This window comes from Schistocerca cancellata, chromosome 6 (assembly GCF_023864275.1).
Source record: "Schistocerca cancellata isolate TAMUIC-IGC-003103 chromosome 6, iqSchCanc2.1, whole genome shotgun sequence".
In the NCBI taxonomy this organism is placed as follows: Eukaryota; Metazoa; Arthropoda; class Insecta; order Orthoptera; family Acrididae; genus Schistocerca; species Schistocerca cancellata.
Genome location: NC_064631.1, coordinates 291,177,922 through 291,204,953, shown reverse-complemented (window position 1 = coordinate 291,204,953; position 27,032 = coordinate 291,177,922). Strand labels below are relative to the sequence as shown.

At 43.6% G+C, this 27,032-nt stretch overlaps 1 protein-coding gene and 2 non-coding genes across 5 annotated transcripts in view; 2 read left to right on the top strand and 1 right to left on the bottom strand.

The window, feature by feature from the left end:
• Window positions 1-11,062: 11,062 nt before the first annotated feature.
• On the bottom strand, window positions 11,063-11,136 carry Trnat-ugu (transfer RNA threonine (anticodon UGU)). Its single transcript has one exon. It is a non-coding gene; the product is annotated as a tRNA-Thr (tRNA).
• Window positions 11,137-11,423: 287 nt separating this feature from the next.
• Trnat-ugu (transfer RNA threonine (anticodon UGU)) lies at window positions 11,424-11,497 on the top strand. The gene has a single exon. It is a non-coding gene; the product is annotated as a tRNA-Thr (tRNA).
• Window positions 11,498-12,656: 1,159 nt separating this feature from the next.
• LOC126190697 (voltage-dependent calcium channel subunit alpha-2/delta-3-like) overlaps window positions 12,657-27,032 on the top strand; it is a 398,470-nt gene continuing 384,094 nt past the window's right edge. For all 3 annotated transcript variants that reach the window (XM_049931163.1, XM_049931162.1, XM_049931161.1), the window contains exon 1: window positions 12,657-12,762. In XM_049931163.1, coding sequence (XP_049787120.1) covers window positions 12,665-12,762 — 98 coding nt within the window. In that variant the 5' untranslated portion in view covers window positions 12,657-12,664. The remainder of the gene's footprint in view (window positions 12,763-27,032) is intronic.

Here is a 27,032-nt window from a genome sequence, read left to right as displayed (position 1 = left end):
TGCATTAATTGCATGGGCCTTGTGACTAGATTTTTGTGAGTGGGCTGAATTCTTATGTTTGTTCCATTGCAAACATATGGATTGTATATGTCCTTTCCTGCCACAAGTGTAACATTGAGCTTGTTGGGAGGGGCAGTCTTGGTGTTTGTGCTGTGAATAACACCTAGGGCAAGACTTAATTCTGTTTGCCCGTGTAGCTACCTGTTTAGCAAGTGGTTTACACAGCATGGAGAGGTGTTTACATGGCATGGTGAGCGCAAGCTGCTGTCACCATCGAATGGGCTGATCACAATCAAGGGTCTCAACCCGACAAATTGCTAGGTGCTCAAATTTTATCAGCCAATAGGGCACCTGAATCGTACTGATCTAGCATTGGCACTGCCTGCTGAAATGATTGAGTGGACTCTTTCAAAATCTGTTCTCTGAGTTTGACATAAGGTAAATTGAACATGATCACATCATGCAATATAACATCTGAATATAAAGCACCACAAGCACATTTGAATTTTCATTTCCTTATCATACCTTGCAAATCTGTTACCCACTTGTGATATATTTGTTCTGGCCATTTGTTAAATTAAAGAATTGATACCTAGCTGCTACCACATTCACCTGTTGGTCACAATAGTCAGTTATCGAATCTGTAACCTGTTCACACGAAAGTTCACTCGGAGTGGCTTTAGGGAACAATTTCTTGGTTAGTCGGAACACTGCACTTCCTATCGTTGACTCAAAGTAATGGCTTTTCACAGTAGCTGCTATGTTGTGAGCTATTACGTTGGCTTCAAACTGTTGTAACCACTTGAGCAATTCCTCTTATTGTTCACGAAACTGGCAAAAAGTCAGTGTAGTTGTAGGTGTTACTGTAGGTGGTGCTTGTTCCGTCAGGTGTGCAGTGTTGGCCAGTAGCTGCTGCACCGGAGCAGTGTAGATATTTGCTAAGTCTGGAACTGAAACATCTGCATTAGCTGTGTTGCATCTGACACTGGTGGCTGTGGCACCTGAGCAGGGGTTGGGATAGGTAGGGGTGGGCATTTTGAAGAGACAAATGCAAGAAACAGACAAGGCAAGCAAGATAAATAAGTACAAAAGCAAAGAAAATTTCTGCAATGGCCACCTGAAAACATGGTAAGAGATTGTTAAAGCAAGTAAACACCCCTGTGATGAAAAGACAAGAGAGAATCAAGGCGCCAACAAAACAGAGAAGGAAATTATGTGGCTGCCATGCACTGGGCTCTTCTTATAACTCATTGCCAATGTGGGATCCTGCCCACTCATTTAATATAAGGTGCCTAGGAAACTGTTTTCCCAGATAGCTAAACAACATACTAGCAGATCTTATTAATGGAGTTCATTACAGTAAATTGAATGGACAATACTTAACTTTGCCTTTTCACAAACAGGTGTCGCAAGCAGTTGGCGACATGCAAATAATCAATGGCCTTTGATATATACAATTTCCATGCAAGCAATTAATGTAGATCATAAGTCACGGCTCGCCTTCTACTGTGGCTCTTCTAGACTACGTGGAGCGGTACTTATATCCTCTTCGTATAGGTGCCGCTCCTGTTGCGGTGTCGTCCTAGTGAGTATTCTATTGGCTGATTTCGTCTCACAGCCTTCTGTGCTGTTTTGTTCAGGACAACGTGCCAGCATTTGATGTTAAGCCGGAACATGTCTGGAAGGTCTTTATTGGTGTCAGCACATTTGCATGCATAACAGTAGAGTTGAACAAGACGTATTTTGTGATGAAAACTTAAAATTAGTATTGAGTGTATGCTGGAGTGTTGCATTTGCAGCCCACACTTGCAATGGTCTCTTTATGTAGTCTTCCTTCATAATATCATTTTCATTTTTCAGTGACCTTGTATTAATCCAAATCTGTACTTCCTCTTTCGATGCCTGTCTCCAACCCCTGTTTCTTATTCTCAAGAGAGACATGACTCCTTTCTGCTGCATTGTGTGAAAAGTCCAATTTGGATGTTCCTCTAGTTGTTCACCACAAAATCACAATTTCTACAGTCTCAGAATTGAAAACTTACACCAGCATTATCAGACTGTTGTAAATATTGAAGGAGAATACATTATTGATGACTAAATGCTCTGTTACGTGTATCTGTTGTGTTTATTAAACTCATGGAGAAATGCTGCAAACTTATGCACCAATTCAATAGCAGCAAAAAACCAACACAGCACAACACCATAACTTTCGATGAGGAGCTTGTTCATGGCCAGATACGCACGATCAACTGAATCTGTGTGAACTGTGCATGACCCACGATTGATTGGGTCACTCCAGTCATGGCATGACAGCAACTCATGAAACTTTTTGCAGTGAACACATAGTGCATAGTGGGACGATCACTCTGTTGCAGAAATAAATAAAAAGCCAAGACTGCTTAAATACTGTTTCTGGATAACTGCTTTCAACACACTAAAGGTGCCATCATCGGATCTGTGAAGATATAACATGACAGGTTTGAGGGAGGGCTTACATGAGTCAGACTATGTACATTACTATTAGTACAGTACTGCATACCTGAATGTAGGTTAACATTTACAAACCATTTGGATATAACAATACATGAGGCGGACCAGCTGATATAAAATCATTGTCATAAAAAATATAAAAAACAATGCTCCCATGGTCATTCTTTTCCATAAGATATACAAAACCGAAGTCACAAGATAAAACAATTTGGTACACGACCGCTGCTTGACTAACAATGGTCGGCAGCACACTGCCCTATTCCGTGCAGGTTTACCTGCTGCCATTCTAGTGGTTCACAGCTGGCCACTAGATAGTGCTGTCCAAGCAGTGCAAACACACAGTCCCACAGTATAACCACTCATTACTAACACAACTTTACTATTAGTGCTAATCAAATACCTACACAAAGAACACTTTCACATATACTAGCTGTGCATGCTATGCATACTATAAAGTATATCAATTACAGAGTAAAAACATCTGAAGCAAAGACATTACCCATATTAGTGCCATACAAAAAGACATATTGTAATTTACCCTTATTCATATATGGAAGTCAGGAATTTACACATAGTAAGCTGTTCATAACACAACTTAGATACAATGTGATGAGTGATTAAAACCCATATGCTGAGCTTTACCTGTCTGGACACTACGGTCTTAGTTATTGTAAGTGCTAAAAAAGTACTAATGTGCTATAAAAGGCTCTCACCATCTATACACTCATTATGAATGTAGTACAGACCAACTATGAAAACCTGCATAGGCACATGAAATTAAGGAAGGCCAGGTCAGAAACACACCGAGGGGGCACGGGAACTGCGGTTTGTTTCTGACCTGGCCTTCCTTATTTTTATGCATGGGTATTTGATTAGCAGTAATAGTAAAGTTGCATTGTGGTAGTAATGAGTGGTTATCTGTGGGACTATGTGTGCACTGCTTGGACAGCACTATCTAGTGGCCAGCTGTGAACCACTAGAATCGCAGCAGGTAAACCTGCACGGAATAGGGCAGTGTGATGCCGACTGTTGTTAGTCGAGCAGCGGTCATGTACCAAATTGTTTTATTTTGTGACTTCGGTTTTGTATATCTTATGGAAAAGAATGACCATGGGAGCATTGTTTTTATATGTTTTGTGACAATGATTTTATATCAGCTGATCTGCCTCATGTATCGTTAGATCCAAATGGTTTATAAATGTTAATCTACATTCAGGTATGTGGTACTGTACTAATAGTAATATATATATATATATAGTGTAACTCATGTAAGCCCTCCCTCCCACCTGTCATGTTCTATCTATACAGACCCGATGATGGCACCTTTAGTATGTTGAAACCGGTTATCCGGTAAACAGTATTTAGGCAGTCTTGGTTTTTGAATTATTTCTAACTCATGAAACGTGTGTTCACATCCTGTGAAAACCTGGCTTGATAGTGAACTCACGTTGCTGGCATGGCCGCCAAATTGGCCTGCTCTGAACACAATGGAGCACATCAGGGACACTATGGATGCCATCTCCGCGTCCACTAACCACAGGACCATAATCCACGGGAACTGTGTGACTTGTTCGTAGACTTTTGGCACCTCATACTTCTGAAAACATACCAAGAACTTGTTGAACCCATGCCTGGTAGAACTGCTGCTCTGTTGGGTTTCAAATGTGGATCAACAAGCTATTGGGCAAGTGGACATAATGTTTTGCATCATCAGTGTGTCTGCAACGAGTTGAAAGCTTTAATTCATTGATTTCTCTAAAACTGTTAATTTGTATAAACAAAATTCCTTTATATTCGAGGGATCTAACAATTCTGTCTAATCCAAAATAACCGAAAATGACAACCTCTGATACAGGTCTTTGTACTTCATGCTTGCCTTCCCCTACAGCCGCAGCGTCTTCCAGCAGGATAACGGTGCATGTCACAGGACCAGACCACACTGCTATGGTTTGAGGAGTATGATAGTGAGCTAGTGTTGATGTTCTAACCACCAAATTTGCCTGTCTCTCACGCTTCACAAACGAATAGTGACTCCTTTCTGCTGCTGTGTAAGAAAAGTCCAATTTTGATGTTCCACTAGTGCTATTAGTAAATGATGGTGGAGAGGTCCACTTAGATGTCAGTATTCCAGTTTCCTTAGTACGTGAATCAGTTTCACATAATTGTAGCCCATGATTTTCTTCTTGGTGGAGAAGTTCTTTTACCTCAGTGATGGGCATTTGATTTTGTAAATCCCCAAACCATTGTAAAACGGCCTCTGATGAATGAATGGAAATTGCTTACATCCAGACTGATAATACCATGTTACTTCCAATTCTCTATTGACAAAACGTGCAGCACCTGTCATCCTTCATTTTGTTTCTGCTGTGACTCATCTTATGGATGGCAGTTTGCCAAAAACTGTCCTCGAGCCACATTGAGTGGCGCAACTCCCACAGCAATAATTGTGCCTGTTAGAAAAACAGGCTGTCACAGTTGCAATGATACATGTAACTTACTTGAAATTGTTTGACAACCTACAATCAACTGGAAACTATATTCGATTTAGTATAATGTATACCTCACCATAAGTAATTGCTAGTGATAGAACAGACTCCAGTAGAAGAAGAATGAGAGCAGAAATGCACCAGTTCAGTAAAGGCCATTGGTGGAGGTGTGTTGCCAATGGTGTAACATTGCCCAGTACAAGAACTGAAATGGTGACATACCAATTTCTCCAAAAAGTAATATTTATAAATCTGATGATGTACTTCACTGCACAAAAATGGGAGCAGCTGCACAAGGGAAGGGGAGGATAATTTTGAAGAGGAGAGATTGAGTGTTTCTGGTGTGGGGTATTAAAGAGGCAGGAGGATTGGTGTTTGGGACAGGAGGATGGGTGATAAGGAGTTATGGGTTGGAATAAGTGTAAGTCCGGTGGAGGCAAGGCAGAAAGAGGAAAGAGTAGAATGGAAAGAAAGAAGGGAGCCATACTTTCGGGGGGCAGGGGGGAAGGGTGTGAGTTAGATGTGGTATGAAGGGCAAATGTCCAGGTCGATTTCAGATTGTGAGAGGGGTTCTTCCTCAAGTACATGCTAATTAGCCAAAATATTATGACTACTGCCCACTGCATGATTGAATGCCACCTGGTGGCATAAGGGGGCTTGTAAGGGGGGCACTGGACTGTGAATCAGTGGAAATATGTCACCCAATTTGATGAATCACATTTATTGTTACACCAGGTAGATGGCCATGTCCAAGTAAACCGTCATCCAGGTGAATGGCTGCACGAAACATGCATTACGCCTTGGACGCAGGCAGGGGCAGTATTATGGCATGGAGGAACTCACCTGTTTATCCATGGCACTAGTGGTAATAATTGAAGACACTGCAACAGCTGCAGCCTATGTGAAAATTGGATACTTAATTGCAGAAAGGTGCAAAGTGCCAAATTTATGAACTGAAGTTATTACAAACAAACTGCCTGTAGTGCAATGTTTTAATTATTTATTCCTCAAACTTTTTCATGTTACACATGAGGGTCTCTTATCGTACATTAGTGGTAGTTTCATGACAGAGTTGGAATTGTTTGGTGCTGAAGGCAATTCAGACAGAAACACTTATGAAAGGTGCTAAGTGCCATCGAGTTATTCTAGGTGCTTTGTTCTTTGTCACTCTCCACAGATCTGTATATAATATTCTTTATGCTCATTCTCCTCCATGTAAGTTATCATAGCCTTTACAGCTTTCTTCTTTTCATCTGTAATTGAATAGATCAAGGAAATAGATTCATGTTTCCGTGTTTTGAGCACATTCACCATAGGATCCATTCCATGTTGGTGTAACATTCTCTTATTACTACACGTGCTATATCTGTTGAATCATATGTGATGCTGACAGCCTTTGAAATGTCCAGTTTTTTTTTTTTTTTTTTTTTTTTTTTTTTTTTTTTTTTTTTTTTTTTTTTTTGGTAGAGTGTATCTTGTCTGCTATACCTTGAATACAAAAAAAATCGGAAGTATTCATAGACATTATTTTGAAAGCTCTAACAACCTTTGCTTCCTCGACAATTTTGCATAGGTCGCTGGTTACAGATGCCTTCGTCACCGACTTTCTTCTCTCTATCAAGGCAAACTGAAAGTCGCAGGGGAGGAAGCTGTGCCCTCTAACAAGAAACCATTGTTCAGTTCATGTGAGCAACCCATTTGCCGCCAGAAAAAGAAATACCACCATTTAATTGTTGTTTTGTGCAGCACAGTTGTCACTCCAAACAATAATCATGATAATGATGAAATGATGAGGACAACCCAAACACTCAGTCCCCAGGCAGAGAACTGTGGTTTGAGGAGTATGATAGTGAACAGAACATATGGGTCGCAAGGTCTGGGCCCTACACCGGTATGTCACCTTCGCAGTAGAGCATCCGAAGAGGAGGGAATGGAGCAATTCCCCGCTCCTGGAATTTAGGGGTGCAGAGTTCACACAGATTTCTAGCAATGATGCTATGCAATTCCACTTAACCGTAGTCAGCAGGTTGTGGCCTTGTGGCTAGTGTTGCAGACTCTCAATCATGGAGCCCTGAGTTCATTTTCTGTCTGGGTCGGGATTTGCTCCACTTGGGAGTGGGTGTGTGTGTTTCCTCAGCATAATCTCAACATTAAGGATACACAAGTTGCCAAAGTAGTGTCAAGTGAAAGACTTGCACCACGTGGCCAAATTCTTCAAAAATGGACTCGCGGCTAACAATGCCACACGCACGTTTGCTTCACCACAGTTTAATACTGCTGGGGACCATGAGAGGTAGTGTGTTTTTAGCAGTTAACTCTACACTGAGATGAAGAAAGTCATGGGATACCTCCTAATATCGTGTCGGACCTCCTTCTGCCTGGTGCAGTGCAGCAATTCGACTTGGCATGCACTCAACAAATCGTTGGGAGTCCCCTGCAGAAATATTTAGCACGCTGCCTTAACAGCCGTCCATAATTGCAAAAGTGTTGCTGGTGCAGGATTTTGTACTTGAGCTCACCTCTCGATTATGTCCTGTAGCTGTTGGATATGATTCGTGTCGGGCGATGTAGGTGGCCAAATTATTTTTTTCTCTGTCAGTGTGGTTCCCAGTTAGTTTTATGCCTTTTTTTACTGTCCTTGACTCCTTTTGGGAAAGATTTTAACCTGAGACCTGTTTGCATGAGGAAAAAGGGGCTGATGACCCTGCCATTTAGTCCCTTTAATCTCCAAACCAACCAGTCAGATTGTTGAGAATGTTCTTTAAACCGATCGTGAACAATTGTGGCCCGGTGATATGTTTGTGAACATGAAGTCCATGAATGGCTGCAAATGGTCTCCAAGCAGCCAAACATAACATTTCAAGTCAGTGATTAGCTCAGTTGGACCAGAGGACCCAGTGCATTCCATGTAAACACAGCCCACACCATTATGGAGCCACCACCAAGCTGCTCGGTGTCTTGTTGACAGCTTGCGTCCATGGCTTCGTGGCGGTCTGTGTCACAGTCGAACCATGCCATGATCTGAACTTGGGACTCATCTGACTGGGCCACAGTTTTCCACTGGTCTAGGATCCAGCTAACAAGGTCACAAGCTCAGGAGAGGCGCTGTAGGCAATGTCGTGCTGTTAGCAAAGGCAATTGTAGGTATCGAAATAGATGACAGAGGGATAGAAAAACAATTAAAATCGCTCAAAAGAGGAAAGGCCGTTGGACCTGATGGTATACCAGTTCGATTTTACACAGAGTATGCGAAGGAACTTGCACCCCCTTCTTGCAGCGGTGTACCGTAGGTATCTAGAAGAGCGTAGCATTCCACAGGATTGGAAAAGAGCACAGGTCATCCCCATTTTCAGGAAGGGACATCGAACAGATGTGCAGAACTATAGACCTATATCTCTAACATCGATCAGTTGTGGAATTTTGGAACACGTATTATGTTAGAGTATAACGACTCTTCTGGAGACTAGAAATCTATGCTGTAGGAAACAGCATCGGTTTCAAAAAAGACGATCATGTGAAACCCAGCTCGCGCTATTCGTCCACGAGACTCAGATGGCCATAGACATGGGTTCCCAGGTAGATGCCGTGTTTCTTGACTTCCGCAAGGCGTTCGATACAGTTCCCCACAGTCGTTTAATGAACAAAGTAAGAACATATAGACTATCAGACCAATTGTGTGATTGGACTGAAGAGTTCCTAGATAACAGAACGCAGCTTGTCATTCTCAATGGAGAGAAGTCTTCCGAAGTAAGAGTGATTTCAGGTGTGCCGCAGGGGAGTGTCATAGGACCGTTGCTATTCACAATATACATAAATGACCTTATGGATAACATCAGAAGTTCACTGAGGCTTTTTGCGGGTGATGCTGTAGTATATCGAGAGGTTGTAACAATGGAAAATTGTACTGAAATGCAGGAGGATCTGCAACGAATTGATGTATGGTGCAGGGAATGACAATTGAATCTCAATGTAGACAAGTGTAATGTGCTGCAAATACATAGAAAGAAAGATCCTTTATCTTTTAGCTACAATATAGCCAGTCAGCAACTGGAAGCAGTTAATTCCATAAATTATCTGGAAGTAGGCATTAGGAGTGATTTAAAATGGAATGATCATATGAAGTTGATCTTCGGTAAAGCAGATGCCAGACTGAGATTCACTGGAAGAATTCTAAGGAAATGCAATCCGAAAACAAAGGAAGTAGGTTACAATACACTTGTTCGCCCACTACTTGAATATTGCTCACCAGTGTGGGAGCCGTACCAGATAGGGTTGATAGAAGAGATAGAGAAGATCCAATGGAGAGCAGCATGCTTCGTTACAGGATCATTTAGTAATCGCGCAAGCATTACGGAGATGATATATAAGTGGAAGACTCTGTGGGAGAGACGTTCAGTAGCTCGGTACGGGCTTTTGTTTAAGTTCGAGAACATACCTTCACCGAGGAGTCAAGCAGTATATTGCTCACTCCTACGTATATTTCGCGAAGAGACCATGAGGATAAAATCAGAGAGAATAGAGCCCACACAGAGGAATACCGACAATCTTTCTTTCCACGAACAATAAGCGACTGGAATAGAAGGGAGAAACGATAGAGGTACTCAAAGTACCCTCCGCCACACACCGTCAGGTGGCTTGCGAAGTATGGCTGTAGATGTAGATGTAGATTCTCGTCGGTCATCTACTGCCACAACCCGTTAACGCCAAATTTCGCCGCACTCTCCTAGCAGATACGTTCCACATTGATTTCTGCGGCTATTTCATACAGTGTTGCTTGTCTGTCAGCACCGACAACTCTACACAAACGCCGTTGCCCTCGGTCGGCCTTTGCGTCGTCCGTGGCGAGAGGTAACCCCTGAATTGTGGTATTCTCGGCACTCTCTTGATACTGTAGATCTCAGAGTATTGAATTCCCTAACGATTTCCGAAATTGAATGTCTCGTGCGTCTAGCTCCAACTGTAACTCCGCGTTTGAAGTCCGTTAATTCCCGTCGCCTGGCCCTGATCACGTCGGAAACTTTTCACATGAATGACTTGAGCACAAATGACTGTTCCGCCAGTGCACTGCCTCTTTATGCCTTGTGTGCGCGATACTCCCGCCATCTGTATACACTATGTTATCAAAAGTATCCGGACACCCCCAAAACATACGTTTTTCATATTAGATGCATTGTGCTGCCACCTGCTGCCAGGTACTCTATATCAGCGACCTCAGTAGTCATTAGACATCGTGAGAGAGCAGAATGGGGAGCTCCGCGGAACTCACGGACTTCAAATGCGGTCAGGTGATTAGATGTCACTTGTGTCATACGTCTGTACGCGAGATTTCCACACTCCTAAACATCCCTAGGTCCACATGTGATAGTGAAGTGGAAACGTGAAGGGACATGTACAACACAAAAGCGTTCAGGCCGACCTCGTCTATTGACTGACAGAGACCGCCGAGAGTTGAAGAGGGTCGTAATGTGTAATAGGGAGACATCTATCCCGACCATTACACAGGAATTCCAAACTGCATCAGGATCCACTACAAGTACTATGACAGTCAGGCGGGAGGTGAGAAAACTTGGATGTCGTGGTTGAGCGGCTGCTCATAAGCCACACATCACACCGGTAAATGCCAAACGACGCCTCACTTGGTGTAAGGAGCGTAAACATTGGACGATTGAACAGTGGAAAAACGTTGTGTGGTACACAATGTGACGATCCGATGGCAGGGAATGGCGAATGCCAGGTGAACGTCATCTGCCAACGTGTGTAGTGCCAACAGTAAAATTCGGATGCGGTGGTGTTATGGTGTGGTCGTGCTTTTCACGGAGGGGGCTTGCACTCCTTCTTGTTTTGCGTGGCACTATCACAGCACAGGCCTACATTGACCTAATAAGCACCTTCTTGCTTCCTACTGTTGAAGAGCAATTCGGGGATAGCGACTGCATCTTTCAACACGATCAATCACCTGTAATGCAAGGCTTGTGGCGGAGTGGTTCGACGACAATAACATCCCTTTAATGAATGATGATTAACTGAAACCCTCAGCTGCCGACAGGTGTTGTTGATATACCTCGATGTGGGCAGCTGAAAATGTGTTCCCCGACTGGGACTCGAACCCGGGATCTCCTGCTTACATGGCAGGCGCTCTATCCACCTGAGCCACCGAGGACACAGATGAATAGCGCGACTGTAGGGGCTTATCCCTTGCACGTTTCCCGTGAGACTCACATTCCCAACTGTCCACAATTCTACATATGTAATGTACCTTATAGACATTTGCCCATCCACTCCTTCCTCGCGCACATTTTGGCGATTCCCGTAAGAGTTTGGGCAATGAGTGGATGGGCAAATGTCTATAAGGCACATTACATATGTAGAATTGTGGACGGTTGGGAATGTGGGTCTCACGGGAAACGTGCAAGGGATAAGTCCCTGAAGTCGCGCTATTCATCTGTGTCCTCGGTGGCTCAGATGGATAGAGCGTCTGCCATGTAAGCAGGAGATCCCGGGTTCGAGTCCCGGTCGGGGAACACATTTTCAGCTGCCCACATCGTGGTATATCAACAACACCTGTCGGCAGCTGAGGGTTTCAGTTAATCATCATTTATTCCAGGGAAAAGCTGCACGGTCATCAACAGTATCCCTTCTTTCGAGAACAGTTACTGTCTTCGTATATATCCCTGTAATGGACTGGCCTGCACAGAGTCCTGACCTGAATCCTATAGAACATCTTTGGGATGTTTTGGAACGCCGACTTCGTGGCAGGTCTCCACTGACCGACATCGATACCTCTCTTCATTGCAGCACTCCGTGAAGAATAGGCTGCCATTCCCCAAGAAACCTTCCAGCACCTGACTGAACGCACGCCTGCGAGAGCGGAAGCTGTCATCAAGGCTAAAGGTGGACCAATACCATACTGAATTCCAGCATTACCAATGGAGGCCACCATGAACTTTTAAGTCATTTCCAGCCTGGTGTCCGGATACTTTTGATCACATAGTGTATGTGGATACAGCTATCCAATGAAAAATGGTTCAAATGGCTCTGAGCACTATGGGACTTAACATCTGAGGTCACCAGTCCCCTAGAACTTAGAACTACTTAAACCTAACTAACCTAAGGACATCTCACACACATGCATGCCCGAGGCAGGATTCGAAACTGCGACCGTAGCGGAGCTATCCAATGACTTATGTTCAAATGTGTGTGAAATCTTATGGGACTTAGCTGCTAAGGTCATCAGTCCCTAGTCTTACACTCTACGTAACCTAAATTATCGTAAGGACAAACACGCACACCCATGCCCGAGGGAAGACTCGAACCTCCGCCGTGACCAGCCACACAGTCCATGACTGCAGCGCCTGAGACCGCTCGGCTAATCCCGCGCGGCTATCCTATGACATGATCTCAGTGTATAACTTTAGATTTTTTTTGTCGCGTTGTTGGTGGAGTATTATGCCGATTCTCTAGCGCGGCGATGATTTCGGCTCTATCCTGCAGCCGAGATGGTGCGAACGGCACCGCGCCACTCGTTGTGTTTGTGCTTCTCCGGGTGCTGGGAGCAGCAGCGGCGGGTAACAAATGGCGGGCAGGCGAGTGTCGGGGCAGTGCGCAGCGCTGGGCTGCCGCCAGGCGCGTCTATAATTAGCGGGGTGTGCGCGGCCGTCCACTGGGGCTGCGAGGCGTCAGTCGCCGCGATGGCGTCGCCGCTGCCGCTGCGGCTGCTGCTGGCCGCCGCTCTGCTCGCCTCCTGCGCCGCCCAGCTCGACTACGCCGAACCGCCCAAGAAAGAGTTGTGAGTACACCGCATACCAGTGAGTGCTCGAGAGAAACGATTACACATCCCAGAGCTCTCTAGGTGTACTGCTTACCTCTTAGTGCCACCGCACGCTTCATCCACACCTCCGAATGTACACGTATAGCTCTCGGATGTGTGTGTGTAGTGTCAGACACGAACCAGGATTCAGTTGTGTCAGGTTTCGGGGTGGTGTCAGAGTTTGCTTTTCGTCGAATGTAGCATTTAACGTTCCAAAGATGAATGCGATTGTAGTAAGAACGGCAATTAAAATATAAAAAGTTTTAATAAAACGCTATTAACAAGGGTGCCTGTACTATAGTCTGCAGGTGGGAGAGGCGGCGAGACTTGTGTGTATGGATTATTTATAATATTTTTGGAAGACGAATGGTGACTTGTAAATAGCCATAACAAATTTCCAGTTCCGACCCCGTTAAAAACCTGCGTGATACCGACTTTTAAATCATATTCTTGAAAGAAACAAACGTAGCTACTGTACATTATTGTTTTTCCCCCTGACTACTAGCAAGGGGGTGGGGGCGCGCACCCTCCCCCCCCCCCCCCCCCTCCCATTGTCCCTGAGTATCGCGTTAAGGTTCAAAATGGTTCAAATGGCTCTGAGCACTACGGGACTTAACATCTGTGGTCATCAGTCCCCTAGAACTTAGAACTACTTAAACCTAATTAACCTAAGGACATCACACACATCCATGCCCGAGGCAGGATGCGAACCTGCGACCGCAGCGGTCGCGCGGTTCCAGACTGTAGCGCCTAGAACCGCCCGGCCGGCCCATCGCGTAAGGGCACGCTTGACTATTAACATTGGCATTACAATGAAATACAAAAAATGTTTAATTCCTGTACTACTAGTGATAATAACAATAATATAATAACACTTTGTTAACATCAATGTTTAGTACATCATTTTAGCGCAGTTTCCAAGTAATTGCAGACAGGCGAGGATCTAAGGGGGAATGGTGTCACGGGATCATGAACCCGGACATTCCCTCCTCCCCCCCCTCCCCACCGCCACCAAATAAAAGCAAAATCACTTGTCAGTAATATTAAAATCATTCGCAACTGCGGCTTGGTAAATGTGGACAAAGGAAAAATTATATTTTTTCGCGGTAGGGTGGAGGAAGTGTTGGAGAAACTAAGACCCCTTTGTCAAAACCGAATCCTGCACCCGCTCTTGTGCGCATTCTCCAAGAAAAATTTGGCCAGTACATATGTCATGTAATTGACTTAAGAACTATAACAGCAACAAACCTTCCCAACTTTGACAACATAGTATTTTACAGGATATAAAATCACCAGTAAATCCCAACCCCGATTCTTTAAAGAATCGAACTGCCACTTACAAAACTTCATAGGTCCCGGGCTATGTGTCGTCCAGTGACATAATGTTGCATGTACATTAGGTGGTGTATGTGGGTATTGTCTGCAAAATGTGTTGCGAATAGTCAGTAGCAACCAAGTGACAAATGAAAATGTCATGCCTGATGCTGCAGTTTAATTGCATGAACGGCGAGATGTATGTGATAAACTTACTCTTTTCGTCGTTTTGTGGGGTGCGTCATCGAGAAAAAGTTTCGAAACGGTTTGAAATTCTGTGAAGTGTGTTGCAAGTCACTAAATACTCTCATTTTCAAGTAGTGGATGAATAAAGTCTGGATGATTTGCGGGCCGTGAGTTACTCTGCCTCGATAGTGTGGGCCGCTTTCCGCTGCTTAGAGGGGCGCTAGTTAATCAAAATTAGTAGCGGCAGCTGACACGGTTGAAAATGTAAGAGGTAAGGGGGGGGGGGGGGCAAATGATATGTCACTTTTGTGGAGAAATGTTCACAAAACGGCCTTGTGAAGAGATATGCGGTTTCTAACTTTAATACTTACTGTGTTAAACCTTTAACATAAGATTACTGTTCTTAGTGAGGAGATTGACAGCATTTTAAATTTTTAAATGAAGCCAATAATTATATGAAATACTGAATGTCAAATTGATGCTGCTCCTAGAAGCCATTAGATATAAACCTGCCACGGACATAATGCCCAAGATAAGCCGTTTACTAGTAGTGAGTATTCAACATTATCAGTATTTTGCTTAGCACCGTGACTGTAAATTCAAGTCTGCAGACCGTGGCTATGCAAGCGTATAAACTAGTGGGATGTTTTTTTTCCAGTCGCGTCCGCCTACTTTTGAGAAGTCAGCGTTTTCGTTATTTTTTTCTTTGTTGACGATCTTTCCTTATCTGATTTGCCTTAATCAAGTTCCTGTGGTTTCCTGGATATACCTGTCGACTCAGGAATCGTATAGCGTTTGTTGTTGAAATCAGGGGTAGTTAGGCTGTGAATGGTCTGCCTTTTACTGGCTGGAATCTTTCCTTCAGTCAGGCCCACGCGTGCACGCTCTCTCGCAAGTAAGGCGTATTGAACATAGCTCTAAATTTCTGAAATTTCATGTTGTTTTCGAGACTGTAGTTTTCACGCTATACATTTTACTTCATGCTATTCTGATAGTTACCTGAAAAATTTATAAAGTAGTGCACGTAAAAATATAAAGTTTTACTATTTTTTTTTTACAATAGGGGAGGGCAGTCAATGGACATGTTCGATACGAGCCGTCATCTTTGGCCAGTGACGTGATGTTAATGGCTGCTGTCGTGTGACCTTTCGATGGATATATCCACAGTCTTATTGTAAGTTGGCGAAGCCGACGATGGTGAAAAAAGAGCAGTTTGGTTTCGAGTTGGCGGAACCAACGAATGTGATACTAAAAAAAGACCTGGTTGTGGAAACTTTCGATGGAAAAAGTAGATGTTTTTACATATATAGTCTCATGTCTTTGCTTGGTGATAAACTGATTATCACTTCGTGATTGGTCATAGTTATTATGATGCTTCGAAATTAACTCACTATAAAAGTTACCTATAGCAACCTCCCCGTATTTTCGTAGTTTAAGCACGATATATGTACACGATATGCACCAAAATACTCTTCGAAGGCTTGTCCATCCTCTGATATACATTTTTCTTAATTGACCGTGCAGTTATAACTGTTATAACGAAAAGTGCTTCAAATATGGCACTAACATCGACAACAGGCTACGCTACAGATCAGTGTGTTACGGCATCGTTTATTTCATATTCATATTCGTTGACTTTGACAACTCACAACAAAATTATTACAGCCAAATCTGACCTAAATTAGGGGTACGCAACAGGTCAGTCTGTCATCACAGGTGAGATTTCAATAGGGAGGGAGAAGGAGGCTCGCTCCTCTATTGCACTCCAATTCAACTTATGGCAGATAATTCGAAAAATGTGCAAGCGAACAAGTGAAAGCTGTTGCTAATGTTAAATGAGCAAGAAGTAGCTAGAAATATACACGTGCGACAACATTTGTTTTCGTTTGGTTTCGAGTGCTGCCTACACCAACCAATCTGCAAAGACATAGGGGACGTCTTGTTCCCGGATGATATTCGAATACTCGACGTCTGCTCTAGAGGACGCCAGTTCATCGAAATCGTGAGTTTACCTGTCCTCAGACTGCCCACCTCTACGTCACACTCCCGCTGCCACTAACATTGTAAGCAGGCGGCCCTGTGGAGACAGCGCAATTAGAAGGTAACTGGCGGTCGTAGCTTCAAATCCTGCCATCGGCAAGCCTGGGATTTTATATGCACAAATTTTCCTCCAGATAGGCCCGATTATTTTTCATTACGTTGAATCAGTGGCATCTACAAAAATATTGCTCCCTGCCCCTCCCTCGCCGTCTGAGTTCGTGATAGTGGTGGCATACTGATCTGTAGCGTAGACAGATGTCTATATTAGCTTGGAAGCTAACGTTTTGATGGAGACTTGGGGAAGGCAACGAATTTGAACGTGGACGGAAAAAAAATTTCTGGTAACAGATTGATGACTAGCGTCGACCGACGTCTACATTCATCGCTAGCAACATTTTCTCCGTATTTATTTTCAGTAAAGCCCGATTATTTACAGAATCGTACTCCACGTGTGAAGCAGCTTCAAACTTCTGATTTCTTTAGAAATGAGTTAATGCGTTTCAAATTATGTGCAAAGCTTGATGGCAGTCGTTAAGTGATTTCATTCTCAGATACTAGATAATTGTAGTCCTGGTATTTGCGTGGCCTTAGTTACGCTTCCTCGAGATAGATGCGCAGTTTCTAACTGTAGAACTTATCTTGCTGTGTTAAACTTTTAACATAAGATTATACATCTTAATGAATAGATTATGCAAACATTTTAAACTTTTTGTCTCTAGAAGACGTTAGTTAGGCGACTTACTTCTGCAAGTGAGACTGGTTAATCGCGAAGTAATATACTTGTAGATGCCGGTAACTCATTGCAACGACATGTAGATCCTGCTTTTATTGGTTCAGCGAATTTCTTAATTCGGTATGAATGCATCCCATGCGACGCTCTCTCCATAGTTACATTTTTCTATGTAAACGGCTAAAACTGCAAGGTGTATTCAGCAACGCTGTGTAGCATAACAGACCAATCTCTGACTAGGATTTGCGTGACTATTACGTACATTTGTAGTAAATTGGCCGAGCGGTCTAAGGCGCTGCAGTCATGGACTGTGGGGCTGGTCCCGGCTGAGGTTCGAATCCTCCCTCGGGCATGGGTGTTTGTGTTTGTCCTTAGGCTAATTTAGGTTAAGTAGTGTGTAAGCTTAGGGACTCATGACCTTAGCAGTTAAGTCCCATTAGATTTCACACACATCTGTAGTAAATTGTGTGCGTGAAAAAAAAAAAAAACAAAATACGAGGGGAGCTGGGCTGACACCGCAAATCTTACCAACCTTGAAATTTCCTGGCAGATTAAAACTGTGTGCCCGACCGAGACTCGAACTCGGGACCTTTGCCTATCGCGGGCAAGTGCTCTACCAACTGAGCTACCGAAGCACGACTCACGCTCGGTACTCACAGCCTTACTTCTGCCAGTACCTCGTCTCCTACCTTCCAAACTTTACCAACCTTGCCTTGCATTGTCTTTATCTTTTCTTAAATCTTTGAGCTTAGCGAGATCGCCTTTGGTCCATTTGCCTCGGTACATGTCCTGCCATCTCCATTTCATTCATAATTACGCCTTCCACTCCGGTCTATTGCTGGACCGTTCCTCTCTCTCCCAGTAATCCCCAATCTCTCCATCGGTCGCTAAGCAACCCTCAATTTTCGCATTAAAAGTCCATTTCTTATATATCTATTAACTAAAAACTGCCAATACACAGATTGTAAACTATGCACTTCTGACAGATTGGAAGCTTAGTTATAAAAGGGCTAATTAGTTTATCAAAAGCACTCCACACCATGTTAACCCTTCTGTTTTTCTTCTGCTGGCTATCCAACCATTGTTTTCACACAAAAAATTGAAAACTAGTCAGTTCGTCCTATGATTTCCTTATAAATATGCACAATATTCAGTGAAATGTTTGAACGTTATTATAGTATTAATTAAACTGACTTCCAGGATTCTTTCAAATTTAGTCTATTTAGTTCTGCATCTGCTATAGTTTATCCGCTGTTCATTAAGGTGAGGGTGCTGATTGGTTCACCTTTTTTCTTGTCTCGTGTCTCTTCATTTTTGGAAAGTAGAATAATTCCAACACTTTTAATTTTTGGGAACTCTCTTCCTCTGCAGAAATTCTGTGAACAGTCTTTTTTATTACTTTCCTTCCAGTTTTAACTACTTCTACAGAAACAACATATATGGCTGACTTTGCTTTCTACATACCACAAGTGAAGTTATAAGTGCTGCATTGCGTTATTTCTGAAAATCATCAGTTTCATTATTAACCATGTGTGTTTTCCATGTATAGTGGCACATAAACATTTAAGCGATAATTATCTGTTGATGTTAGTAAAGGAGGGTTGCTCATTTTACTCTATCTGATCAGAAGTATCCAGACACCTAGTGGTGGACATTAATATGGGATGTGTTTCACACTTCGCCTTTATGATGGCTTCAACTCTAACTGGGACACTTTCAGTGAGGTGTCTGATGGGCTATGGACAAATGACAGCCCAGTCTTCCTCAAAACCCGAAAAAAGAAAAAGGTAGTGATGTTGGACGCTGGGGTATGGTGGAAAGTCGATGTTGTATCTAGTCCCAGAGGTGTTCCATCGCGTTTAGGATGGGACTCTCGGCAGGCCAGTTAATTTTAGGTATGTTATTGTCCACAAACCAAACAGAGGTACTGCCTGATGACAGTGTGCATTGTCACAATACAAATAATAGACGTCTCCGAACTGTTCTACTGCACACAGTACACAGTGCTATAAGATTTGCTCATACTCTTCCACATTTAGCGTTTTCTTATACCCAATGAGACGACCATACCCTAACCACGAAAAACATCCCCACACCCTAACACCACATCCTCCTTTCCTTCACTATTGTCAGTGATCCTGATGACATGTAACGTTCTCCAAGCGTTCACCAAACCCAAACCCTACCATCAGGTTGCCACTGGGTATATCTTGATTCACCACACCAAATCTCTCGTTTCCAGTCATCCACTGTCTAATGGCGTCGCTCTTTACACCATCTCAAGCATTGTCCACAGCTCGTGGTCTAGTGGCTAGCGTTGCTGCCTCTCGATCACAGGGTCCCAGGTTCGATTCCTGGCCGGGTTGGGGACTTTCTCTGCCCAGACGCAGTGTGTTTTCGTTGACCTCGTCATTTCATCATCGTCATTCTTGATGGTGGCTAAATTGGACTGTGTACAAAAGTCTGACTGTTTAGGAAAGTCTGACTGTTTAGGAAAGTCTGACTGTTTAGGAAAGTCTGACTGTTTAGGAAAGTCTGACTGTTTAGGAAAGTCTGACTGTTTAGGAAAGTCTGACTGTTTAGGAAAGTCTGACTGTTTAGGAAAGTCTGACTGTTTAGGAAAGTCTGACTGTTTAGGAAAGTCTGACTGTTTAGGAAAGCCTGACTGTTTAGGAAAGCCTGACTGTTTAGGAAAGCCTGACTGTTTAGGAAAGCCTGACTGTTTAGGAAAGCCTGACTGTTTAGGAAAGCCTGACTGTTTAGGAAAGCCTGACTGTTTAGGAAAGCCTGACTGTTTAGGAAAGCCTGACTGTTTAGGAAAGCCTGACTGTTTAGGAAAGCCTGACTGTTTAGGAAAGCCTGACTGTTTAGGAAAGCCTGACTGTTTAGGAAAGCCTGACTGTTTAGGAAAGCCTGACTGTTTAGGAAAGCCTGACTGTTTAGGAAAGCCTGACTGTTTAGGAAAGCCTGACTGTTTAGGAAAGCCTGACTGTTTAGGAAAGCCTGACTGTTTAGGAAAGCCTGACTGTTTAGGAAAGCCTGACTGTTTAGGAAAGCCTGACTGTTTAGGAAAGCCTGACTGTTTAGGAAAGCCTGACTGTTTAGGAAAAAATTGGGACTTCATATGGGTGCTGATGACCGTGATTGAGCGCCCCACAAATCAAAGATCATCAGCATCTCAAGCATTGCGTATCACTGACTACAGATATGTGTGGCTTCTGAAGATCTGCTCGACTATTGTAACCCAGTCTTTTACTCCCTAGACACTGTCATTACGCTTGCTGCACTGGTGTTAGCAGTATGGTTTCATGATTTTTTACAACCACCTTCTGAAATGCTCGGCGGTCCCTGTCTGTCAGTACATGAAAGGTGGCTGGTCTTGGTTTAGCTGTGGCTTTTCTTTTGCGATTCAGCTTCATAAACACATTACTAACAGTTGACTTGGGCACATTTAAAAGGGTTGACATATCTTTCATAGATTCGCTACTCAGTTTATATCCAATGACTAGTACGCGTTCGAAGTCACTGACCGACCAATTCTGCGGTTTCTGCTGATCACACAATACTGGCCACCTGCTTTTATACTGTGAAGTCCACCTCTCATGACATCTAGTGGTCTATTTGGCATTGCATGGTGGTGTCCGCATAGTCCGATCTGGTGTAGTTATTTCGTCTACGGAAGACATACTGCTACTGACTTTTTTCGTGTCGGCCAGGGAGAGGCAGAGAGACACACACGGGGAGAAGGAGAGGGGGAGCAGGAGCGCGGAAGAGAGGGGGAAGGAGAGGGAGAAATCTAAATCGCCAGAAGTTGGAAGAAAGCTAGCTATTGTGTTTTGAGAATTCCGAGAACTTGCTCTCATTTGAATCTAAAAACTGTTTAGCAGGTACTCTAAGGAGCCTCTCTTAAAACGTTTGAAATATCGGAACTAAAGCAATGTTCATCATCCATTTCTTTTAATAACACAGAACAGTTCTTGCACATTAACATATATACGCGCCTTTCAATTTCCACTATCAGCGGGTTGCAGCCCACAGCAAAAATTGTGATTGTAGTTGTCCCCGAGATTCCATGCAACTTTGGTTAGAGTTTTGGAGCGACAAATCACTCGGTATGTATGAAATAAGTGAAATGTATTGAAATTAAACGGGTGGCTCTACGGCGATGCAATGATAATAAGTAATATCGGTGCATAGCGTTGAGATTTACTGAAACTGCAATGTAACGGATGTGCAGTGACAACTAAACGTTTGTGCCAGATTTCCTGTTTATCGCAGGTAGTCGCCTTAGCCATTAGACCACTTTTTAATGTCTACGTTTATCGAGGTACTCCTGGTTTGTTTCTGTAGAATGTTTTCACAACATTTTGTAAAAGAATGTATTTGTAACGAAAATGACAGTGTTGGGTAGGGTATTTGCGGTGGGGGTGGGGGTGGGAAGGGGGGGGGGGGGGAATCGTCAAGTGTACGAAGTTTTATCAAGATACGAATAAAACTATAGATTTATGTAACAAACATACATGTACTCTTCTTTGCCGTTTCTTCATTGTTAAGTTTGTCATCTGCATGGTTGTCGCCTGGTCCCTAATACTATAGCCTTATTCGTACCGACTTTCCAAATATTATGTTAGGTGCAGGCTAGCGAGGATTGTCATTCTTTTTTTTTATTTCGTAGAGGAGTTAACTTTTTTACTTAGTTTCTTGAATGTTATCTAAATCTACACGACTACTTTGCAATCCACATTTGAGTGCTTGTTAGAGGATTCATAGAACCACTTTCGAATATTTATCGAGCATTCCACTCTCGAATAGCGTCCGGGAAAAATGGACACTTAAATATTTTCGTACGAACTCTGATTTCTCTTATTTTATCACGAAGATGATCATTTCTCCCTCTGTAGCTGGGCGTCAACAAAATACTTTAGTATTCGGAAGAGAAAATTGGCGACTGGCATTTCGAATAAAGATCTCACCGCAACGAAACCTTTGTGTTAATAATTGTCATCTCAGCTCGCTTATCATATTCGTGACACACACTCTCCTATTTTTCGATAATAGAAAACGAGCTGCCCTTTTTTGAAATTTTTGAAAGCCCTCCGTTAATCCTATTTGTCGGAAGTAAGGATTCCAGACTGCCGAGCAACACTACAGAAGAGGAGGGAAAGCAGTCTCGTTAGATGTGTTGTATCATCTTGCAATGAAAAGGTCTCATGGTTCCAGTATAAGCTGTTCGTAATAGTAAACCCTAGGTATTTAGTTGTATATACAACCTTTAAATTGGAGACATTTATGGGCAATGGAAATTTAACTGAATTTCTTTCGGTACTAATATGGAAAAGCTAACACTTTCTATTGTTCATGATAAATTGCCAATTTTCGCACCATACAGACTTCTTGTGTAAATAATTTTGAAATTAGTATTGACATTGTGACGTGTTTAGTAGACAGTAAAGATAGCGTAATCTGCGAATAAGCTACTTAGATTACATCCTAAATCGTTTATATAGATTAGGAACTGTGTAGGGCTTGTAACACTCCTTGGGGAACCGTAGATGTCACTCTGGTTTCGCTCTGGCTTCCCAGAAATTACTGCGATCTCCGACCTTTCTAATTGGAAATCACCAATTTAGTCGGACAGCTACGACAACATTCCATAGGCACGCAATTTTATTAGATGCCACTTGGGAAGAACGGAGTGAAAAACCTTCTGAAAACCTAGAAATATGGATTCAACTTGAGATCCTCTGACGATGGCACTCATCTGAACCGAAACACTTGCCTTTATTGAATGACTTGAGTTGCTTCGCTACCCTGATGGTGTCTTCTAGACTACACATGTTGGCAGCTGTCTTTGTTTTGAATTCCGTGGTGAACGAATTTTGGAAAGCAATGCTTAGTAACTCGACTTCGTTGGCGCTGTCATTGGTATGAAAATACTCAGGCAAATTTGACGGAAAAATTGAGTGACCTCCACGCGACAACAGGTTTCTATGGAACACAGTTTAGGAAACATTGCGTAAGCTGTCCGAGGCGCTACTATGGATAGGCCTAGAGTTTGCGGGAAATAATGTGCAAAATACATTTTTGTTCTGGGCGCGCTGAAGAGTATTCTCGTTGTTATATCTCTGCTACATAGCAAGGCAGCAGTCTTCACGCGCCTTAGGTGCAGGGAAAGGTCTTCATAATCAGGCACGTGTGACTACATGTAGCTCCATTGTATTCGTGTCGGAAGGTGCAAACTGGGCAAGCAGAAATCTCCTTAACAGGTAAGCTTGAGAGGGTTAAATCATCCGTTAGCTACTGCAATTCGCACAGTAAAGATAATAGAGGGGGAGGGGAAAACGTATATACAAGTAATTCCCGAGTCTTCAGTATTGCAGGGAAGACAAAGAATATTTATGAAATATTGGCGAACAGGATGTCGGGGGAATGACACACAGTCTACACGTGGGACATGTCCGTTTTACGAGGGGCGTTAAGTAAGTAATGCAACACAGTTCTTTTCTGAAGGCAGGTCGGTTTTATTCAGGATTCCAATACACCGTAGTATCCCCCATTCTTTTGGCTAAAAAAACCCTATTTTTCAGCGTAAGCTCCATTGAATGTGATTGCATGACAGCACCTTCCTGGAAGGGCCTGTACGCCTGACTGATACCAATCTTCTGATCGACATCTTACTGCACCAATAACTTCTCCAACATCCAGGTGCTGTTTCCCGGGGAAGGCATCCTTCATCGGGCCAGACAGGTGGAGATCCGATGATGCGGGATCCAGGCTGTAGGGTGGATAAGGATGAAAAGTCCAATGAAGTTTTGTGAGCTGCTCTCGGCTGTGCAGACTCTCGGCTGTGCAGATTTTTGTGAAGCCTGTGTTGTCATGGAGAAGGAATTTGTTTGCATCTTTATGGCGTCGGGATCACTGAAGCCGTATTTTCAATTTCCTGAAGGCAGCACAATACACTTAGGTTGATCGTTGTTCCATGAGGGAGCACATCCAACGGAATAACCCCTTCAGAGTACCAGAAGACCGTCGTCATGACTTTACCGCCTGAGAGTGCGGCTTTTAACTTTTTTTTCCGAGTAGACGTGGTATGGCGCCACGCCATAGACTGCCGTTTTGTTTCCGGTTCGAAGTGAGGAACCTATGTTTCATCGCCTGTGACGATGTTCGACAAACGATTGTCGCAAGTAATTCCATACAGGGCAGTCCTTGGTCTCGCTGGAGATCTGCCCACCGTCCTCCCAAATACCGATACCAGTGTTAACAGAGTGGTGAAATTTTGTGAACTATCAGGCCTCATCCTTAAACTGGTGGGGAAGGGCATCAGATTTTAGTACGTTATAAACTGCTCTGCATGTGGGGACAGCCTTCGTCCTCACCCATGAGATTTCGTGTTGACTTTTCGTCAGGGCGCTGATGACCGTGATGTCGAGCGCCCCCTCAACCCAACTTAACAACAACAACAACAACAACAACAACAACAACAATTCCATACAGATGGTCCTTCTTTGCTTTTTATAGCCTTCTGCAAGGCGGCGAGGAACCTGTGAGTACCCCAACTGGTACTACTGATACTATCAAAACATACGTCCAATTGAGCAGCGAGGTAGTTGATTGTGATGCATTGATCACCTCAAATTAGAGTGTACACACGTTCCAACATTGCAGGAGTCACAGCTGTGTGCGGCCGACCAACACGCGGGAGATCGGGCAGGTTTGCGCGACCTTATTGAGATGATGACAGATGCCTCGTCCAACGACTCACCGTGCTTTTGTCCACTATCAGGTCTCCGCGGACTTTTCCAAGTGTCTATGAATATCTGCGATCCTTTGGTTTTCCGCAAAAAATGACTCAATGACAGCTATCTGCTTGGAACGCACCTCCGTTGCAGTAGTTATTTAGAAGACTACGTATAGCGCGTCGCCACGTATTGTAACTTCATGAAACCATAGGGGCTGAACCGGGAATATTCCACGACGCCCCATAACAATTCAGTATTTTTCAACCGAATTTGCCGAGAAAAAAAGTTTCATTGCTTATTGCACGCCCTTCGTACATCGTCGGTATTGTAGTAAGCCTTGTCCGCAACACTAACTTTTCTACCTCTTTTTTGTTGTATTAGATTTTATGGTAGCGCGTAGCTGAACTTGTTTTGATTTGGTCGATCATTTATGCGACTTGCTAGCTGTACCCTACAAGTTACGAGATTTGTGTGTAAGCATTAGCTGTTGAACTGCTCCTCACATACCGTGCGATGGCCATTCACAAGGGAACGAACCATCCCCTTTACTGCCTTTTTCCCCGCTCTTACCGCGTGATTTGCGAGATGAATGCACTAAAATGAAACAAAGGGGTCGATAGAGATAAAATGAATTAAGATGCAGTGACATGACATCGTTTCGGTTAGCAATAGGTGGAAACATTGGTGACAGTAATGGTAGTAGCCCTGGAGGCATACTCAGATAGCCTAATGGTTAAGCTTACTATTTATGATAATCGCCAGCCGGAGTGGCCGTGCGGTTGTAGGCGCTACAGTCTGGAGCCGAGCGACCGCTACGGTCGCAGGTTCGAATCCTGCCTCGGACATGGATGTGTGTGATGTCCTTAGTTTAGTTAGGTTTAATTAGTTCTAAGTTCTAGGCGACTGATGACCTCAGAAGTTAAGTCGCTTAGTGCTCAGAGCCATTTGAACCATTTTTATGATAATCAGGATTCGAGTCCCAGTAGGTCCAAATATTCACTATATTTTCATCTCGGTATGCTTCCCAAGGCGTTACAAAACCAAAATTTAGTGTCTCTGAGAAATGTTCTATATGATCAATGTGTCCATTTGTCAGAAGCGCTTTTGTCAGAGAGCCCTAGCGAACACTTACTGGAAATCGAAAGAGATGTTTGCGGGAATCTTTTTGGCGATGCAGTCAGTGTTTCCCACAATACGCAACTGCGGAGAACTCCAGTTACCACCTGAGGCGTATCTGACTAACACAGACACTCGTTAATTAAAACTTCCGGGCTAAGAGGCCGTGGTCGAACAGTAGAAATTCTTCCTCCTGACCTTTCGTAGCCAGCTGTGGGCAACATGTTCCGAGGTGAGCCAACGACTGGCTGCTGCGTTACGGAGGTCCCTTTTATACAGACCGCATAGAGGGCGGCATCGCTTGCGACCATGAAATAAAATGTAATGAAACGAGCCCGCTAACTAAGACTTTAGATTATTATGTACGTATGTACGGAGAAGCCTTAGAGATTTATCAGCACCACAATAATTTTAATAGAAAAGAAGAAGGCTTAAAGTTAAATAAGACATAGCGGTCGACTTTGTACCAGTGGTATGGCAGTCGATTACCTTTGATCGAGAGTAATGACATTAGTCAGATATAGTTTCACTGTCGACGGCACGTGACGAGTGGTGGCGCCCTCAATGCGCTCTATATGAACTGGACCTCCACGGCCCAGCAGCCAGTCGTAGACTCATCTCGGAATATGTTGCTCGCAGTTGGCAGTGAAACGTCAGGAGGAAGAATTTCTTCTGTTAGACTACGACCTCTTAGCCCGTAAGTTTAATGAAGACGCCGGCCGTGAGATCCTACACGTCATGAACGCAGAGACTTTCATGACAGATCGAAACTGTATTGGACTGCTACTCGAAATCGTACCCTTGGCCTTCTTGGATCAACTTGGTTATCCAGTCACGGGTTACGACCCTCCCGCACAGCTTCAGTTCTCCCGGTAACTCCCTTCCACTTCTCGAAGTTCACAGACGTTCCCGTAGATAGCTCGTTGGACCACCACTGATGGATGAAAGCACAACTTGGCCACGGTGTAGAGGTCGTTCCTCGCTTTGGAGGAAGACGTCTGTGAGGTTTGGCCAGTAGGAGAGAGTTACTGGCAGAACTGAAGCAGCGAGCAAAGATTGTGCTCAGTCTGTGTATAAGAATAATGACTGCGAATGGCTCTGTTTCAGGGTCGGACTCCGCT